A 21,537-nucleotide genomic window follows, 5' to 3' on the forward strand; every position below is an offset into this window, starting at 1 on the left:
GGAGGTGCGGAGGCGGCATTAGTGCTCTGCTTGGTGAGAGCCCTTCAGAAAACGAGACCTCTGGAGCGGCAGGTCTAGTGAATTACTGATGCCTGCTTGTCAAGCAGGTGCAGGAAATTAAATGGTAATGTTATTTGAACATGTATTCACGTCGCTGCTGCTGGGGAGGCTGGAAAAGTTAATGAGGGTGTAGTGGCTGTCAGTGCATGTGACTGACAGAATAGTTACGACCATGGATAAGATGCCTTGAGAAAATAATTATTAAAATTGCATCTTAGGCGTGCGATTTGTTTTTCTTACAGAAAATGTGATTAGGAAAATATTTGTCATTTTCTGTGTTTCATTAAACTCACGTGTATCTACATTGCAGTTGGTTTAGAAGAAAAGCCAATACTGTCTTTAGAGCACAAAAGATTTGTTGAAACCAGACATCATTTTTGTGAGGTTTAAACTATAAACTCAGTACAGGCACTTGTATCCTTTGCAAGGCAGCAAAATAGCGTATTCTGGTTTATTTTGCAGTTAAACAATTCCACATTGTCCTTGTTCAATTTGATGACTGGCAATCTCTGGCAGTGTTGTGACACCGGCAGTGTTGTCTCACCAAACAGTTTAACAAATATATTTAAAATTTGGGAAAAACTAAAATTGGTCCTTACTAATGAAATGGAAATTCAGTGCCTTTGCAACTAATATCTCCGAGTTAATATTTCTAACATGTTACTTCTGAGTTTAATAAAAAACTCAAGGAGTGTATTTGTCACTTATTTCTAAATTTACGTAAGTCTGTTTTTGTATCTTCTTAAAACAGATAAATGATACACTCTGCGTTTGACTAGTGACTTCCTCTTCACCGTTAAGAAATTCTTGTTTGTATTTTTTCTGATGGGGTGAGGGGAAAAAGAGTAAGTAAAGGTTGTTCTGAATATGATTGTTTTCTGTTTCAGATTTGTAGCTGATTGTTCACATGTGTCCAGGGGGAGATGAAGTACATTGGATCCTGCATAGTCTGGCTTTGTATGGCAGTCTTCCTCCTCCTTCCTGTTTCTACTTCTGTGGCTGTCAGTGACCAGACAGGTACTTCCAATTTTCTTGCCCATCACAGACCATAAATCACAGATGTAAATCTCAGTTCTGAACAAATTTGAACAAATAATGACAGTACATGGAAAATAAGCAGTATGAGCAAATAAAATTATGCAAGATTTTTTTAATCTCTCTTTTTAAAAAAAAACATCTTAAGTTTGAAGCAGTTCCAGAGCAGCCTTTCTGTTTCCTGTGCTTTGAGGTTTCATGTTTGGAAGCAGCTGTAGTTCCTAGGAGTTTGTTTTGTACGTTTTCAACCTACCATGCAAAATGAGATTCTAAATGTGAGCTTACAAAACTTGTGTGAACAAAATCATGTGGCTTTATTATAGCAGATCAGTGATCATACTGACCTCAGCAACCTAATGCTCATGTTAACCTCACCTAAACTTAAACCCCAGACCAGGTCGTATGTTTCACAGATGCAGAGTTAGACAAAATCTTATGGCTAAGAAGCCACGGGAAAGGAACATAGTGATATTGATTAACTTAAAAGCTGTTACCTGCCTTCTGCAACTTTTCTCATACTTGCCTGTTTTCTCCGTTCTCTTGCTGTCCACACGTTATCTAGCTATCTCACTTAAACTCTACATTGACTCTCCAGTATGGTAAATTCTGTCTTAAAGGCACAGCACGTGTGCTTGTAGGATAAGGAATTGTCAGTTTTGTAGAACTGCTCAGCCTCAACACATACCTTATCTTTCTAGAATTTTCCTACAGTTATTAGTCAAAGACTTTTTTGCCTTATATTTGTAGAGCAGCAAGGCTAAATGCTCTACTAAATGAATTCTTCTTAACCCCCATGAGAGAGTGACCCTACATCATAGCTGTGCAATCATTCTCTTCAGCTGTTTGAAAGAAGCAAAATAGGTTGTCTTCTCTGTTGTTGCTAGCTGCTGGATGGTAGAAGGGAAGTTTTAAAAGTGCTAAAAGGGTGTGAGTGCAAAAGGAGGTTCCCTTATAATAGCAGTGAATAAATGGAAACTTGAAAAATTTTAAAACAAAATGCCAGGATTTTTTTTTTTTTCCTAATGAAAAGATGTAGTAAAAGGAGAACCAGTCATAGAAGATGACAGATACACTGAACTGCTAATGAAGGGTGTATCTGACCTGTACGTTACGTTCTGTTACAAGTTTGTGGCTAGGCAGCCTGCAGGGAGGCTGCAGTTTTCCTTAACCTGATTGCCACAAATGGATCAAATATGGGTCAGATTGAACCACTGGGAAGAAGAGGAGAGATTGAACCTCTCCTGAGAATTACTGATGGTATGCAGTTGCGAGAGGCTTCTGCAGCTTGAGGTGATACAGACAGATGGTGAGGAATAACAAGTAGATAGCTGCCAGCTTGAGCAGCTCTGCCGACAGCAGGGAATAGGCTCAGAGTGAAGCCTCAAGTTGATAACAGCAAAGAGATTCTTCTAGAGACTGAGGGGATGGTTACTGTCCAAAAGAGAAATACAAGTTATAGACCAGAAAGCAGGAGCTGAGAAAGAACGGACCCTGCAAACAAAGTTGCAAAGTTGTCTCATACTAGTTTAATAATTTCTGTGCAGATTAATCTGTTACAAAATGAAAATGTTCTCACTTCGAGAGAGAAAAAAAGAGAAATTATCTCTTTTTTTTTTTTTTTTTTTCCCTCCCAATTTCTGTTATTAACTGTCTCTTTCTCAGTCATTTGTTGTCTTCCATTTACCAGTTCTGTTTGTATCAGCATCTGTCCTTCAGGATTTGCCTAGGCATTCCTTTCGGTTTTCTTCCTTCAACAACATATGCATAGCATTTATTTCTCACTGTGCCAGTATGAAAGCTTTTCCGGCAAAGCCCATTTAGATATGATCTTGGATTATTACACTTACATCCTGAAATTTCTCACCTGATCTATTTGAGTCTAAAGGAATGGTCTTCAAATGCAGGGAAAAGTATAAATTAAAGCTAGTTTGAAGGGTAGGCAGGGGGAAGAAGTGTGTTAGGGGAAGGCAATTGCTTGTGCAAGAGAAAGGATTAACTTTGCATATGTAGGGGAGAGCTTTCTGAGCTGGCATTCTGAATATACTTTGGGACTTACTCATTGGGTCAATATTGTAATAAATGAATACCAATATTGGAAAAGAATGTTAGAGAGTGACAGAGTATGCTCTTCTCAGAGCAGTCCTCCTTAGGCTCTGAATGGGTGCCAGTAACTATTAGATTCACATCAAGCATTTATTTTGACTCTCACTTGTCCAGAAGTTTGATGTGCCAACCATTCATCAGAAGGAAGCACTCACTTCTAATGGAAGAATATAGTAAATCTGAGGGTGGGGGTTCAGGAGTTCTCCACAATCATGGTTTTCATCTGACTTCAAGAATATTTTTTCATGTTGTCAACTTACATTTTTTTATTGTTGGGAACATTTGGTTTTGGAACATGGACATGAGCTCTTTCTGCAGTGACACATGAAGTTCTGATTATTCCTGAATGCTGCTTATTAAAAATATTAATACTTTGTCTCATTCCCAGATCATTGCTCCTTTTCCAACTTTCTTTTACATTTACTGCTTTTCAAAGTCACTTGCTAACCCATAAAAAATGTAGTATAAACAAAGTCCTGGGACTGACAGGCATGGTGAATTTCCATTGCCTTTTGACATGGAATGTATTGTGAAAAGTATTGGCTCTAGATCATAATTTTAGATAGGCACTTTAACCCAAATACAGTGAGTTTCAAGTATGCAAATCAGTTCAGCTTTTTGGTTTTCATGTTTCAGCATGGCTAGATACTTCTCAAAATCAAGGTAATGGCTTTACAGTAACTCATACACAAGGTATTTGTAGTCTTAATATTCTGAATATCATAATCTTAGTATTCTGATATTTAAGGTTGGATCCACAAACTGTTGTTAACATTGCCCTGTTTAAGCGACCCTGCCACCCTTGGATTCCTTAACTTGTTAAATACCAAGTCTTCTTGGGCAGTCAATAAGGAGCTTTAGGTTTCTGTAAGAATGTTGTTCATGAAAATCTGCACACTGTGGAAAACCACTTCAGCTCGTAAGTAGTATATAAGAGAGATCACAGACCACAAAGGGGAACATTCGCAGCTACGCACATTCTCCTAGTGTGAAACCTGTAAACTAGATCAGCTGCTTTTTTTTTTTTTTTTTTTTTTTTTTTTTTTTTTTTTTTTTTTTTTTTTTTTTGAAAGGTAGAGAAAGAAACAAGCATCAACTCCTACAACCAAGATATTCACCTGGGATATCATAGAATCACAGAATAGTTTGGCTTGGAAGGGACCTCCAAGGATTATCTAACTCCCCTGCAGGGAGCAGGGACACCTTCAACTAGATCAAGTTGCTCAAAGCCCTGTTCAATGTGGCCTTGAGTGTTTCAGGGATGGGGCATCTACCATGTCTCTGGGCAACCTGTGCCAGTTTCAGCACCCCCTTTGTAAAAAATTTCTTCCTTATATCTAGTCTAACTCTACCCTCTCTTAATTTAAAACCATTACTCATCCTGTTGCAACAGGCCCTACTAAAGAGTTTGTTCCTGTCTTTCTTATAAGTCCCCTTTAAGTATGGAAGGCTGCTATATGGTCTCCCCAGAGCTTTCTCCTCACCAGGCTGAACAACTCCAGCTCTCTCAGCTTGTCCTCATAGGAGAGGTGTTCCAGCACTCTGATCATTTTTGTGACTCTCCTCTGGACCCACTCAACAAGTCCATGTCTTTTCTGTGCTGAGGGCTCCAGAGCTGGACACAGTACTCCAGGTGGGACTCGCCAGAGCAGAGTAGAGGGGCAGAATCACCCCCCTTGGTCTGCTGGCCACACTTCTTTTGATGCAACCCAGGACACGGTTGGCTTTCTGGGCTGTGAGTGCACGTTACTGGCTCATGCCCAGATTTTCATCCACCAGTACCCCCAAGTCTACCTCTCCAGGACTGCGCTCAGTCTTTTCATCCCCCAGCCTGTATTGATGCTGGGGGGATCCAGGTGCACGACCTTGCACTTGACCTTGTTGAACCTCATATAAGGTTTACATGGGCCTACTTCTTGAGTTCTTGAGCTTGTCTATGTCCATCTGGATGGCATCTTGTCCCTTAGGCCTGTCAATTGTACCATTCAGCTTGGTGTTAGCTGCAAATTTTCTGAGGGTGCATACGATCCCACTGTCTGTGTCATTAGTGAACATGTTAAACAGTACTGGTCCCAGTATGGACCCCTGAGAGACACTACTCATCACTGATCTCCATCTGGACACAGCTGTTGACCACTACTCTCTGTATGTAGCCATCTAACAGATTCCAACAGTCCATCCATCAAATCCATATCTCTTCAATTTAGAGAATGATGTTTTGGGGGACTGTGTCAGGGCCTTATAGAAGTCCATAGATAGATGACATCTGTAGCTCTTCCTTTGTCCCCTGATGTAGTCACTGCATCATAGAAGGCCTCTAGGTTGGTCAGACAACAGGTGCCCTTGGTGAAGCCATGCTAGCTGTCTTGAATAATATGAAGTCCTTTTTTTCGTTACCTACTCTTCCTCGTGGGAGAATCCAGTTCTTCAGGGTCTAGCATGAACATCCTAATACTTATACTCCATTGATAGGTATTTCTTAATCCCGCCCACCTGTCATAGCTGTTATGTTATTTCCATAACCATCAAAATAGTCACCAGACTTGGAGTTGACTTCTTTCCTGTATCAACAAAGTTGTAGATTCAGCCTCCTTCATTCCTCTTCCCACCTTTGTCTCAATTAACACATTTATTTTAATGTAATATAATGTGGCTTACAAAGTGAAAAAGGAAGACAAAAATATCATGTCTGATTTTCTGGTACCTCTATAAATGAGGCCACAGTTATGTTGGAAGTACGAATTCTTGACCCTATTTGAAAGCAGGTCAGCTGTGTGTGCTTATCTTCAATACAAATACCTGCTTATCTTCAGTACAAATAGCTTTGAGGTAGACTCATTGGATGTCATTGCTGACACTTGCAGGTATGTTGTACGCTCTGAAGAAGTTTCCTATGTCTGTATATTTATGAAGCCTGATCCAGTATGAGTGTGAGACAAATCCTAGCTGATAGGGGTTTCTGCCTGAAACTTGAGTCCAACATAAGATGTGGGTATATGTTAGGTGGGTCTTTGCTGTTTGGCCACATTGGTTTGGCTGGTCATGGTTACTGATGGAAACTTCAGTGCCCTTGCAATGTGCACATTGGTTGTGTTAGATGGCAGCTGAAAATTTAACCTGAACATAAATTTTAATTATAAAGTAGCACATAAGTACTTGTAAAGTGAATCTAGCCATTACAGGTTACACTTGATCTGGAGGAGCCAAGAGTGCTTACTGGAAACTACAGTTCCCAGTCAGGAAGTGCACACAAGAGATGTCTGTAAGAGTGAGACTGCAGCATGCACCAGAGTCTCTTCTGTCCTTGTTTGCACAGAAAGGAAAACTGGGCATGGGGCCTAGATGGAAGCTGCAGTGTGCTTCAACAGGTGCCCTGATCATCCCAGGAATTCAGAACATGCCATTGCATGTTGCAGCAGATATGTCTAGATGCAATGCTTTCTTTTTTTTTTTTTTTCATAATGGTATTAGAAAACAAAAATTATTCTTACTAGCATCTTATTGGAGAGACAGAAGATCAGAGATCTGTGATATTTCTGCATAAATATATATTTTCAAAATCATTAGGTTGATTTTATAATAGTCAGCTCCTACGAAGAGCTCATTGATTCCTAAAGATTAAGGTCTGGAATTTGTCCTATGGATAGGTGATCTCATTTATAGGTATGTTAACTTGAGCTTTGACATCACCATTTTAATATGAATTTACTTCAATCCAGACAGACCCATTTTTATCACATGCAGAGCAATCTAACATATAAATGTAAGCTCATTCTTTTTTTACCGCTTCATTAGTTTTATAGTAATGTATTCCAACAGGGCTTGAAGGTGCATGGTTTCCATGCCTGAATTAGCAGTAAGAGTTTATCTTGTTCTTTTTCTTTCCTGAATTCTTCATGTAAATCTTGTAATTCGGCTACCCACAGGATGAATGGGTAAACTGTCTGTTTTGTCTCAGGCCAAAGAAAATTTAAAGATCTGACAGCAGTACTAAAAATCTTGGAAGAGGCTAACTTTTAGACTGTACAAACTGTAACTGTAGAAAGAATTTTCATCAATCTACAGCAATGGAAGTTGTCAGTCTTGATATGGAGAGGTTTTGGTTTTAGTATTTTAGAGTTTTGCCTTAGCTCTCTGGTAAAAATAAAAGTGGGCTAAAGGAGTGCATCAGCAGCATGATATAGAAGAAGATTCATCATAACCCTTTCAGTTCTTCTGGGGATATGAAACACAAACAAGTAAGTAACACTTAAATTGCTGTAACTGTTATGCCACTGATAAAAATAGGTCCGCAGTCCAGTCTGTGGCATGTGAGGAATCGTTGCTATCATCTGGATAACAGAGAAATTAAGGCTTGAGTCTTTATTTGGACTTGTGAGAAAGTGGCTGGGGGCAATAAGCTAAAATTCCCTAGTCTTTTGCCGCTCAGCCCTCATGTCAGTTAATCTTGGAAAAAAAAAAAAAAAAGCACAGTTGTGTCCCATGTTCTCTAGAGCTTACTACAGCAGTTCAACATAAAATCAACAGTAAGTAATATCTGGCTGTTCTTATTACAAGTACTGTAAAGTAATTTAACCAAAAAGGGAATCTGTCCCACAGTTTTTATAAATATATATATTTTAAAAAGCTCCTTGGTTAGAAAACACGTAGATTTAAGAAGAATGCTTGTCAGTGTGTGTGTGTGACATGCTATTTCAGCTTCAGCCATAACAGGATTCCCTTACATCAGCATACTTCTTATAGCTATACTTGTGTAAATCTCCCATAACCACATGCATTGCTTTAGAATGGCTATAGATAAAAGTCTGTAGTCTAATAATCTGTATAAATTATTGAAGGCTGAGGTTTGTAGATTAAAGGTTATCTAAGGTGATCCTGTTTCTGTCCCATAATATGTGTGTGTGTGTGTGTGTGTGTGTGTGTGTGTGTGTGTATCAAATAGTGTATTGGAATTGCTATGTTAGTATGTAATTCCAGTGAATGCTTTTCACACTACATAAAACTCCCTGCAAACCAAGAATGATGAAAGATTTCATTTCAGTTTCAGAGATTTCAACATGAATATTCTTTACAGTTCTGTGTCTTTTCTGGGGAACAGGAATTTACAGTGTTTTTAATGCATAGGTTTCATCTTACTTGTCATGAAACTTTTATATTTATATGTATAGGTAAATGCTTGTATATACATATTTATGTATATATGTATAAAGGAAAGAAAGAATATTCTCTTAGACCCTTAGAAATAAATTAATGTATGATTGATGTTACTTGTAATTGTAGATTGCAATTTAGACATAAAGGACATGGGAACTGGATGAATTTTAAGACAAAATATCTTCCACCTGGTCTGTTCTTCAAGCAATTGACATAGCTTTAATTAACTACGTAGTCAGGAAGTGTGTCTTTGTATTATATAATTTAGTTTCACTTCTACTGGTTATTTCCAATTAGCCATTCTTAATCCTGTATCAAATCAAATACTGTAACACATTTAATAGAATTTAAGACTTCTGAAGGATAATATGATTTCTGCGTTACTACAGAATGACAGATTTCACATGCATTAAGATTATAACTACAGCTGTTTTGAATGCCAACTTTCAGTCTGGATGCTGTTGGAACTCGTTAAATATAGATGATTTCCGGGTTAGTGGTAGGATATTCCTCCTTAAATTCTTCATTGAACTGACACTTCAGAAAGCCCCTCAACCTTCACTGTTCAGCAGCTTCAGATGTACGTTGGCTATCTTTCTAGTGGCGTCAGCTCAACAGGGAGCTCTGTGCTTGAGAAGCGCATGGGCCAAATCCTGCTTGTCATCTGTTTGATAGTTTTATTAGGGTTTAGGAGGGCTATTTGCAAAGTTTGTTGAGCAGAGAGTCCTATTTTTGACCCATGCACAAAAATGACATTTCTCTGCATTTGCTTCTTAGAAGTGTGTATTCCTGTGTATATACAGGAAAAAAAAAAGAAAAAAAAAGATGTTATGCAAGATAGGTACTGCATATTAATAAAACAGTGTCTGATCTACGTGTTCAGTTATATTTAACCTTAGAATTTACCATGCTTCAGATTATAGAACATTCTGCTTGTTTACCTAAATACTTTGGTTCAGACTTAATCCCTTGTAAAGCTGCTTAATTTTCAACCATTATTTTCAAAATTTTAATATTGCTTACATTGTTTATTATATGATATGAATATATCCTTGTTAATCCACATTTTGAAGTTACTGTTCACTGAATTAGCAATAGATTATTGTCATGGTAATCAAGAATTCATGTTCATTTATGGGGGGAAAAGATAGTTTCTAATAATATATCCAGAAATACAAAAAAACCCCTTAGAACAGATGTTATTGCTTTATACAGTGTTGTAGGTTGAAAGAGCTTTTCTTCTGGTTTTATTGTTCATGTGATCTTTAATAATAAACATCTGAATTAAAATGTGATAAAATTTGTATCTGGTTATATTATTAGAAGCATAGTATGAAATCTGAAATATCATTACCGTACTTAGATTTTGTAATTTCTGTTTTTCATAGCCTAAATAAACAGAACCAATCATTTCTGTTAATATTACTATCACTGTCATGATAGTTTGCTCTGATTCATTTTTGTTTGATAGACTTTGATGATAGATACTAAACTGTATTCTCTTGAAGGTGCTGTGTGTCCTGTAATGAAAACAGTTGTTCATCATCTCAAACAAATCAACAGAGACAGTCTTGGTGTTTCAGGTAAATGATTGTGTTAATATGGATATCTAAATTAATTGGCTAGTAGTGGATGTAATCATAATCTGACTGTAAGTGGCTTTAGAACTGAAAGGACTGAACTGAAAGGCCACCCCCACGCTCCAGAAGCTGTAGTTGTTTTTAGGACAGTGGAGTTAAGATCAGAACATGTTGTTCTTAGAAAGTATTGGTTCAAGTTCTGCAACGATACTAATTTCTGTTGCTTTTCCTAAACATCCTTCATTCTTATCAGTTCAGATGGTAAAAGGAAATAGCAAATAGATTTCTCAGGTTGCAAAGTCATCTACTGAGTGAATTTTGCACTGATAGTTTCTCTGTCTATAAAGTGAATACTGTGAGTTTCTCTGACTTAAAGTACTGGTTATCAAAATAGCTTGTAAGCCTGTAGTCTAGAAAGTCACCAAGCATACTACAGTCAGTATTTAGTTCCATTTTTTAGATTCCATTAAACTAAAATCATTGTGTCCTATTTCACAGGGTTTGATCTGGCAGAAAGCTTTTCTTTGAGGCAAACAACTTGTGGAGGGGAAAAAATCTGTTTTAAACTGGGGAGTGCACCTCTCGTCAGAGACACGAAGTAAGTAAGATACTACTTTCAGTCTGTCTTCAAAAGGCAGAGCTCAGACTAAATGCAACTAATGAACTGAAACGCTGAGCCACGTATCTAAAGGATGCCACAGAAAGGCAACTATGTCTGTTTTCAGGCGTTTTCATCTGTAACAGTTTTTTCTTCAGGAAACATTTTGATTCAAGTGTGCGTTTCTTCTGGAATCTGGAAGTATCTAGGTAGAAAGTTATTTGCGAGTACATTTTTTCTAAAATCGTGATTCTGCTACTGAAAACTCTACTATTTATACATAAATATTTATAAAATGAAGGAAACAAAAAACCTTCATGGTATGACAAGAAGTATTATGTTAATTTTCCCTTGGTGAAGCTGGCTTTCCTCTCTCTCATTACTGTAGTCAGGATTAAAAAGAGAGTCACCATTTCCTTAAACACTTTTTTTTTTTTTTCCAGTGGGATTGGCATCTTGCCTTTGGGCAGCAACAGCATTGTAGATACTCAGTGTAGATACTAGGAAGCATCCTATTCTGACAGAGGGTGGGATGAAAGGCAGAGACTGCATGAAAAATCAAAAGGAAGGTGAAAGAGAGTAAGGCAGAATGGGATTGTATGGACTTCAGTTTGCACAGGGACAAGGAAATGGCAAGAAGCAGTTAGGAATGTAGTTTCAAGTTCCCCATGCTCAGTGGAGAGAGAGAGAGGATCATCTCAGAGCTTCTTGGTTGAGATGTGCTCCAAGTCATGGGACTGTGGTTTCTGTACAGCATGTTCCTGTGATGATGAGGGAAGCAACTGTACTCCCATGTCTTCAGGTTGGGTATTCTCTGTTGCAAGAGGGCTGGCTCCAGCTTGCCTAGGAAAGAATACACCCAGCGCTCAGACTTGTCCTTGCTTGGATCCTGGGCAGAGCAAAGAGGGGCTGTGGGTAGTGTGAGCCAGGGGTGGGGGAGAAGAGAGGAATTGGAGGCACTCAGATACAAAACAAAGTGATCTGTGAGAGAGGAGAATTATTAAAGAAATAGGACCTAAATATTCTAGATTACTTGATAGATTCTGAGTTTTTCTGAGGTATTAAATACTGTAAATCCTAAATTTTTATGCTTGTGTAATTCAACAAATTGCTGTATTTTTTAAAATACCTTGGACATTAGCTATTGAAGGAAAAATAACTAGATAAAATTACTTGACACAGACTGCCCTAAATTTAGTAGAACTTTCCCAGTATTATCAAGATTGTCTTTAGAAGAGGAACAGGTAAAATTAGGTACCACCTATACATTTTTTTAGTAAAATATTTTGAAGGTTTGTCAGTAAGAAAACGTGTTTTTTAATCCATTATTAATTTTTCAGGTTTTACAGATATATATTTTTTTTTTCCAATGGATGGGAATTTGAGGAAAACATGAGACCATAGAAGAGCAGACAATTAAGGCAATAAAAAAAAAAAAAAAAAAGTTGGGTAATTTTTATTTAGGAATAAGAAGCTAAGTAGTGCTTTGTGTGCATATTGCAAACGGACTTCCTATGTTATGAAACTGTAAGAAAATCAATAGCAAAAATGGACTGAGAGGATCTAGAAATTGGAAAAGGGTGAATTACTTGAAATTTATATTACTTTGAAGGAAAATTCATTATGTGAAAGGATTGATTGATTTCTAAGAATTTGATGGTTTTGGAGGGGGTCTGACAGGTCATGTTGAGATTGAAGAATGTAAAGCTTTTTCCCTAGCTTTTTTTAGGCCTGAACACTAATGTCTGTGCTTTATTTGCTTCTTTTTTAAATGGTTTATTAGTGAAGGCAGTGAAAATAGGGAATTCATGTCATGGCTGATAGCTGTGACTTAGCAAAGCCTTAACTCTTAGCAGTTGCAAGGAGAATACTTGAGAAAGACAAAATAATTTTTTTTTTAATGGAGTGAGAACAATCTAGTAGATTTTTTGTGTATTTTATTTGTTTTGAAGGGAGGATGACTGAGACAAAAATGGCTTGTGTTTTGTAATTTTCAGTGAAACTGCGTCAGGTGATAAAGAATTTTGGTAAAGGGTGAACCTGGAAAGCAGGTGATTTGGCTTTAATGCTCTCTTGCTTCTCACATTCCTTTCCCTCTCTGTTGTTTTCTTCTGTGTATCCTCATTAAAAAAAAACTAAAGAGAAAATGTTCCAGTTTCTCCAAAAATATATATGTATCTAGTGGATGAAGACTTTAGCTGGGTGATGCAACTGAGGTGATTATTAATAGAATGTATGAATATAGTTAGGCTGAAAATGAGTATCACCTTATTGATGCTAATAAGATACAAGATAAGCTTTTCAGTGAGCTTGTTGTGGAAGTAATACCTCTTACATATATCTTCCTGAATAAAAAAAGGTTGAAAGTATTTTCAATAACATTGAAGCATTGCAGAATTTCCACTAAATCTAGTTATTTATGGCAATAGTCTTGCTCATGCTTTTTTCTTGCTCATGCTTTTCTCTCTTTGGAGAAATCCATGTCATAATTAAGAACAGAGTTTACTTTTTTATTCAATATGTTGAATATATAATAGTTTTCTCTTGTTGGAATAACACTTCAGGCAAGATTTTTAAAAATCATTTGTTTAAAATGTTTTTGATACTCTTCTGACCTTCTGACCTGTTCTTTTAAAAATAAGGGAAGAGGGCAGTCAGCAGCACAAAGTTTTGATATGGCAGGGTTACAATGAAGGATAGTCAGGGACCCAGGTATCTGTCATCATAACCTTGTAATTTACTTTATCTCAGTTATCTATATACAATACCTTGTAATTTATTATTTTTATTTAAGTCTCCTTTAACATTATGTCAGACTCTGATTGCAGACCCCTTGCTTTATTAGATGCACAGGGGGTTTTAGGATCTTTCTGCCTCAGAAAATATTTTGGTAGACGTGGTGTGCAGTAAGCAGAACAGTGTTTGTTATCCATCCTGCAGGAAACTGAGAGTATCTGATTAAGCTGACTAGCAAGTATCAAGTAACCTGGCACATCTCCTCTTGCATTTCATTCATTCAGTTGTAGTGTGGGTGATAGAAAGCTATGCTGTGCCATTTTTCTTGTGTGATGCCATTTTGGTTTTTTTCAATGGACCTGGAGTAGTGTTGCACCTATTTATATGTTGTAAATAATTTACAATGCAGTGTCAGCTTGGGAAATCAATTATGACTATTTATGTTCAGTTTTAGCTATATCTCTTCATCTTTTTTTTGTGAGGGATTTCTCTATGTATGTTGTCTTATGATAGGAGATGGATAGCTTTTCTTATGCTTCATGTAAATGATTATTAAATATTAATCCTAATAATATTTTAAGGATTAAAGGGTAATTTTTAAATTAAAGTATTTTGAGTTACTTGCTGCAATTCTTATCCTACTTTGCCTCAGTCTTTAGCAGTGAAACTGGCTGTTCCCTGGACACCCAGCCTCGTGAGCTGGGAGATGGGGAGGGGAAGCAGACTGAGGTCAGCACAGTTGAAGAGGAGGTGGTCAGAGACCTGCTACACCACTTGGATGCACACAAGTCCGTGGGACCGATGGGTTACACCCAAGGGTGCTGGAAGAGTTGGCAGATGTGCTTGCCAAGCCACTGTCCATGATTTACCTGAAATCATGGCTAACTAGGAAGGTCCCATTGGACTGGAGGGTGGCAAATGTGACACCCATCTACAAATGAGGCAGAAAGGAGGATCCAGGAAACTACAGACCTGTCAGTCTGACCTCGGTGCCAGGGAAGGTCATGGAGCAGGTCATCTCGAGTGCCATTAAAAGTCATATAATGGACAACCAGGGGATCAGGCCCAGTCAGCATGGGTTTATGAAAGGCAGGTCCTGCCTGACAAACTTGATCTTCTGTGACAAGATGACCCAACTGTTGTATGAGGGAAAAGCTGTGGATGTTGTCTACCTGGATTTTTAAAAAGCATTTGACACGGTTCTCCATGAAATTCTCATAAAAAAACCTGGCTGCTCATGGCCTGGATGAGGGAACGGTCTGCTGGGTCAAGCCCTGGCTGGCTGGATGGTCCCAGAGAGTGGTGGTCAATGGAGCTAAATCCAGCTGGTGGCCGGTCACAAGTGGTGTTCCTCAGGGCTGGGTGTTGGGACCATTTCTGTTTAACATCTTTATTGACGATCTTGATAAGGACATAGAGTGTATCATCAGTAAGTTCACAGATGACACCAAGTTAAGCAGGAGTGTCGATCTGCAGGAGGATGGGGAGGCTCTACAGAGAGACTTGGATAGATTGGATCCGTGGGCCAACGTTAACGGGATGAGCTTCAACAAGGCCAAGTGCCAGGTCCTGCACTTGGGCCACAACAGCCCCATGCATGGCTACAGGCTTGGGGAGGTGTGGCTGGAGAGCTGTCTGGAAGAGATCTGGGGTTTCTAATGGACAAGCAGCTGAACATGAGCCAGCAGTGTGCCCAGGTGGCCAAGAAAGCCAACGGCATCCTGGCTTGTATCAGCCATAGTGTGACCAGCAGAAGTAGGGAGGTGACAGTCCCCCTGTACTCTGCTCTGGTGAGGCCACACCTGGAGTATTGTGTCCAGTTTTGGGCACCTCAATACGAGAGAGATATCGAGGTGCTGGAGCGAGTGCAGAGGAGGGCAACAAAGCTGGTGAAGGGCCTGGAGAACAAATCCTATGAGGAGAGATTGAAGGAGCTGGGATAGGTCAGTTTGAGAAGTAGTAAGCTAAGGGGAGACCTCATCACTCTCTACAAGTACTTGAAAGGACATTTTAGAGAGGTTGGTGCTGGTCTCTTCTCACGGGTGATCAGTGACAGAACAAGGGGGAACGGCTTTAAACTGCAACAGGGGAGGTTGAGACTGGATGTTAGGAAAAAGTTTTTCACAGAAAGAGTGTTCAGACAGTGGAACAGGCTGCCCAGGGAGGTGGTGGAGTCACCATCCCTGGATGTGTTTAAGGGTCATTTGGATGAGATGTTGGGGGATACGGTGTAGGGGAGAACTTTGTAGAGTCGGACTGATGGTTGGACTCGATGATCCCAAGTGTCTTTTACAACCTGCATGATTTTGTGATTCTGTGGACATTAATAGAAGTTATTCCTGAGTAAGGTAGTATTAACAGCCTTTGAATCCTGAAGAAATTAACAGTAAAATATTGTTATGCAGACAATCTAATTATATAGTCATAATAATAGTAATTGTATAATGTTTTGATTTTATTTCAATAATTATATTATGGAGTCATATTTTGTTCTCTAGAGTTTAACACGTACAGCCTATGCAGTGTATTTCAGTTTGGCACACAGCTTGATGACAAAAGCAGCACAGGGCTCTGTGCTGATAACAACTCCTTTAGATGTGCCAACGGTATTCAGTACTTCTGGACATGAAGCCTTTTCAGCTAATCTTTATTCTAAAGTTGCCTTAGAGTAAATAGTACTAGGATGAAATAATTTCACTGTCCTTCTCTAAAGATGCATCAGATGTCAGTTGTTCCTCATTCTCATGTTGCTGGATTGCTGGTGGGCCATTATTTTCTCCTCTGACTGTGCCAATATAGTAAATTGATTTTGACAGAGTTTCAGAATGTTTTTGAAATGGATGTTTATGATTAGCAAATCTTAATGGCACTGTCATGGCTTTCTTTTTTTGTAGTTTGTTTGGCTTGACAAACCATATTAATTTACTGAGGAGATTACTGTAGCTGGCTGTTAAATGATCTCAGAGTTACAGCAGTTGGGATTACTCTCACAACTTTTTTAGGAATTCTTCCCCTTTTGGTGTAAGATACTGCAAAAGAGCTTGGATTTTGACTGTATTTGGACTACTAAGCTCCATCAACGATGTTGTCACTCACTGCTGCCAGAAGAGCTGTGGCTGTGGCTTGGGCCATATTTCAGAGAAAATGTTTCATCTCCTTGTGATGTCTAGTTACTGGATGAGAAATACTGTTCCCACTTCTGCCAGTATATTCCAGGCTGGAGGATTCTTTCCGCTAAACCCAGAAATCGATGATGAAAGAATATTTATGTGGCATTTTTGTTTGGTTTTAATGCTGACCTTTTTCATCTCAAAAAAACACATAGGGAATTTTATTTCCTTAGAGCATAGCTAACATCAACCAAGGCAGTTTCTGTGCTCATCCTTAGAAGCCTTTTCATGGCTAGCATAGCTAGCTTTGCTCCCCAAAGGCACCTAGCTCTGGGTGGCTTTGCAGCTGTTTATTTTGCTGTATGTTATCTGGTTGTATCTCCTGAGTCTTCTTTCTTCACCAATTAAATACCATGTTCCTTGCATATGACTTCAGCTGTCAGCAAATGTCCACATGGGTATGATTTTTTATTAGTTTTGCACGTCATATGTTTTGGGCAGTGAAGTCAGGTTCAGCAGTCATCTTAAAAAATATTATTAAGGTATATATTAAGCAGTAGTATACCTGTTTCTTAAATACAGTATAGAATGGATAGATGTGAAAATCACCAGTTTCCAAAAGATTTCACTGAAAACTTATAAAACATTACTGAAAATGGCCATGAGGTGCCACCCGTTTGGAGGCAGTAGTTACAGTTCTGTTAATGAGCTTTTATGTGTGCTTACACAAAGTCCTGCTAGCCTTTGGTCTATTAAAATATTAGATAGTTTTGTAAGAAATCACCTCTCCCTTCCTATATCGTGTATTTATTTGAGGTCATTTCAGCTGTTGGAGCCCAGTGTGCTAAGACTGAAATGTCTGGTATTTTGGTTGCAGGGTATTTGCAAGAAAAGGGCCTTGTCTCTGGAATTTGCTTCCTGAGTATGAGAGCCTGAATTTAGTAAAAATCCTGATGCTTTCTACAGGTCTTTCAAAGTAGTGGATCAGAAGCTGCAGTGATACAATCTCTCTTTATCTGATTCTGGTTGAAAGGTACTTCAATTATGTACTTTGTGTTTATTTCCAGAAATTTGAAAATGTGCTGCATTTTATAATTTAAAAAGAAGGATAATACAGGGATTATGGTTGAAAGAGCAAATTGGAGTTGTACCTACCATGTAAATACCATTTTTGTTTCATAACTAAGGAGAAAACTGGGGCCTCTTACCATGAAAAATGATAGGACAATACTTCATTTAAAGAATGAATGTTAATGTCTTTTTCTGTATATTTGGGCTTGTTTCTAACTGACCATTTACAGGAAATACATGAAAATCTTTTAATAAAATTTAAAATTCAGGCATTAGTGGATTTTAATTGCTATAATGGGCTTGAATTGTCCTATAAGTTAACATGCAATTTACTATGTAGAAAGAATTAGGAAAGAATAGTAATGACAAAGAAGTGGCAGAGGGGAAGAGTATATATAAAGATGTATAGTACTTACATCAAAAGCAGACTGTGAAGAAACAGAGAGCAGGAAAACTATTTTTATTATGCCACTGACTGTAGCAAATCTGAATTCTTTGATCTGTAGTGTGTTCCCCCAACAGTAGAGCACTTAGTGTGGCAGCATCGTAGCAGCTGAATTGGTAAGACATTGTTGGATGAAGCGGACTTGTTCTATTCCTTTTTTTCCTCAGCAGTGTTGTTCGTGCCACAAAGCATTTGCAGATAAAGGGAAGAAGCTTTTGGGAGATGTGTACTTTAAGGGCACTGCTCCACAGAGTGTGCAGGAGACGAGCAGTGTGTGTGTGGATCCCCCCTGCGCCTCAGGGTTCAGAATGAAACTTAAGGCAGGCAATATGTAAATCGTGGAAGAACTGGGTGAACAAATAGTAAAGGCAGTCTACTCTCCTTACTTAAAAAGCTTTCCTTAATTTGAAATACAGGTATTTCAGTTCAGATTAATGTTATTTTTTCCTGTTGCCTCTGTTTTAAGGGAGAAATCTGTCTAGCCAAGACTATTATTTGGAAGAAAATAATATTAGGAGTTCACCTTCACAGCACTCCTCTACAGCTCTCAGCCTCATCCCCCTTCTTGCACATCAGCATCAGCCTCTTTGGTCAGTGAGGCTGGCAGCTGATCCCTGTGGCTGTGTGTGATCTCCTGCAGTCACAGTGTGGAAGTAGCAAGAATGTGCTGCTGGGGTGGGGGGCAGCCTGCCGTTAGCTTAAGAGAACCCTGAAATGGCACCTTCAGTTTAATGGTTTAACCTGCCCTGTGGAAAACAGTTAAGTTGTTCTGATTAAAACAATGGCATCTGCAATATCTAAGCAATTTCATTTTTGCTATATACTCCTATATAGAATTTGGGTTTATTTTCATCCAGTATGCATGTCAAAACTGTTTTTCAGTTTTGTTATTGGATGAGATAGCAAAACTTAAAACATAGACTGTCATAGATACGGCAATTGCTAAACAAACTTATTGTGTGATTAGATTTCTAGATTCAGCACAAGCAGTTTAACTGCATTGCTTCCCTATGGCCCTTGTTCAAAATATTGGACACAGATTGTACCATAGGTTGTTCATTTTACCGGTATGTTAGCTGAAGAGATCCTTAAGTGGTGCCGGACTGTGGAGAACTTTCACAAAAGTTTATACATCTCTTACTCCCTGCCAAACATGCTGACTTTTAAAATCTCTGTAATGTTGTCTTGGTTTTTCTTGGCCATTATTTTTAGAGATAATGTCCCCCAAAAGTGAGTACAAGATAGTACCATAAATCAATAAGCAGGATACAGATCTAAGGTAACAAGACCTGTATTTGATAAAAACACTAGACAGCATAGTCTTAGAACAAAAATGCAGTTGCAAAATTAATACAGTTGAAATTTCTTAGAAATCCAGAGTAAATATGGGTATATACAGGAACGCTACATTGAACCATACAGAATTCAGTGAAATGTACTAGATATAATGCATACAGCTGAGGATAGATTGTAGCCCCCATATGTTGTAGTATAAAATTAGATATTGAAAGATCATTTATCAGTTTTGCTGACTGTGCTGAGAGGATTCAAGTGTCTTTGTAAAATGCATATTATTTTTCCAGCTGAAGCAGTGGTATCATGTGCTTCAGAAGTCATTTATCAGCAGAGGGGGGAAAAAAACAAACCTGTAATAAATCAGATTTAATTTTTTTTTTTTTTTTTTTTTGGGCTTTAGTGATTTAACCCTTTGTGAAATGTAGTTTGGATTAGCTACACTTTAAGGCGTTTCTCCTCTTAACTAAACTTGTACCTACAAAAAGAAGTTTGTGCTGATACATCTGTGTCTACACTGGGACTTTGTTGTTTAAAGATGTCATAGAGATATCATTCCCTTCCCCCACCTTGCCTCTGAGTTTTTAGTTTTTCTATCTAAAAATAGTTCATGGGCTCTCTCAGAGTGAAACTGCCTGGTGCTTTTTTCATTACACTGATTTTCATTTATTGTCAGTTGGTTGTGAAAGATTTTTGGCCTCTAGCATTTCTCTGTGGGCTTAGCTCTTTGCAGTTTATCATCATGCCATGAAAAATTTTCATTTATTGAGAGAAATTGCCCAATTTTTTAAAATACTTTTTAATTTTGCATCAACAATACAATCCATGCTCTAGATTTTTCACTTGGAGGTCTGGGTATTAACTTGATTTCAGTCATAACTGTACAGTTTGCTGATTGCAGCCTTGTCTCAAGTGAATTTTTGTCATGTCACAAACTCAATTCAAAAGTTGGAATGATTTAATAAACTTGAACATGAACAACAGTCTGTAGTCTATAGAAACAAAGTCCTGATATGCAGATATTGGTGTATCAACAGAACCATCTGCAAGAGATCATGTTATTTTTGGATTTAGTCAATGTGACTAGTTGCAGAATCTCAGAATTCTATTAAAAATCCTAAAATTACTCTGGGATTGAGCATGACAATACAGGCCTTGAATAACTCATTCATAGTTCCTAATATGGCAATAGACTTTTAATTGTCACATGAAGAGGGATATATCTTTTAATTTAGGGATTAGGGCACTGCTTATTGCTACACCTGTATTGGCAATGTTAATGTTGAAGACCTTGATAAACTTTGATTTATCTCTTTTACTCAGTTTTCTCTGTGAACTCTGCTGAGAGTTTAGTAAGCAACATCTATGTTCATAACTGGAGTGAGCAGTGTTGATTGCTCAAATACTGTTGAATGCATAGGATGGTGAGGTTTACTTTGGACTATACCTGAGGAATAACAACACAGCATCATCAAGATGCTGTGACTCCACGCACCTGACTTTTTATTTTACCAGATCTGTCTCTAAGTGAGCAGTTTAGAATGCTAGATGACTGCACATTTAAATTAATCTGTGAAACTAAACTAAAAAGGTAATAGTATTCACCAGGAGCACATGCAATAACAGGAACTGTTTGCAGAGACTTGGGAGAAAGAAGTACGCTTCCAGCTCCAGTTCTTGCACTCAGGACCCTCCATGCTGGATATGCTTACTTTGAAGTACATAACGTGCTATTGCAGCATTAATTATTGCCATTGTTCAGTATTAACGTCTAGCAGCTGACTTATACAGAATTAGTAGATAACGCTCACTCATTTTAAAGGTAAAGTTGTTACTTGAAAATGAGGTGTTTTGGGATGGGAGTCTCCTAGTGCAGGACTCTTGTTTTTTTTAAAAGATCTGTGAAATTAAGTCACTGAGAATTGAGAATGTTTAACATAGGACGTTTCATTCCTATATGAACTGTGGATAATATGTGATATAGTAAGAATAATCATATGGACAGAGACATGAGAAGAAAATGTACCACACCAAATATAGAAAATAAGTTGTAGCGATAATTCAGTAATGAAACTATATATGATGACTTGAATGTCTGAAAATGTCAGATGCAGGAAAGGCCATCAGACACCTTTGTTTACTCAAAAATAAGCACAGACATCGAAACAATTTATTTTTTATAGATTACTTTCCTTTCTGCAGGACTTTCTTTAAATTTAGGAAGTGATAAATGATTGTATTACTCTTAGTATATGGAGACAGATATGCTATGCTACCAGGAAATTACATAAGCTTAAGATTGGTTTGTTATGAAAGTGTTAGGAGCACTAAAAAAACACTTTGTGATTCAAG

The 21,537-nt window shown here is 38.0% G+C and overlaps 1 protein-coding gene across 8 annotated transcripts in view; it reads left to right on the forward strand.

Annotated features, from left to right (window-relative positions):
• Positions 1-21,537, forward strand: part of COL19A1 (collagen type XIX alpha 1 chain) — a 205,037-nt gene that overhangs the window by 4,985 nt on the left and 178,515 nt on the right. For 7 of the 8 annotated variants that reach the window (XM_026846123.1, XM_026846122.1, XM_026846121.1 and 4 more), the window contains exons 5-7: positions 948-1,077; positions 9,861-9,935; positions 10,431-10,530. In XM_026846123.1, coding sequence (XP_026701924.1) covers positions 984-1,077; positions 9,861-9,935; positions 10,431-10,530 — 269 coding nt within the window. In that variant the 5' untranslated portion in view covers positions 948-983. Of the gene's footprint in view, positions 1-14; positions 125-947; positions 1,078-9,860; positions 9,936-10,430; positions 10,531-21,537 lie in introns of those variants that run through there. The other variant, XM_026846125.1, reaches the window with a different exon arrangement.

Source organism: Athene cunicularia (assembly GCF_003259725.1).
Source record: "Athene cunicularia isolate RWA chromosome 3 unlocalized genomic scaffold, athCun1 chr3_part1, whole genome shotgun sequence".
Taxonomy (NCBI): Eukaryota; Metazoa; Chordata; class Aves; order Strigiformes; family Strigidae; genus Athene; species Athene cunicularia.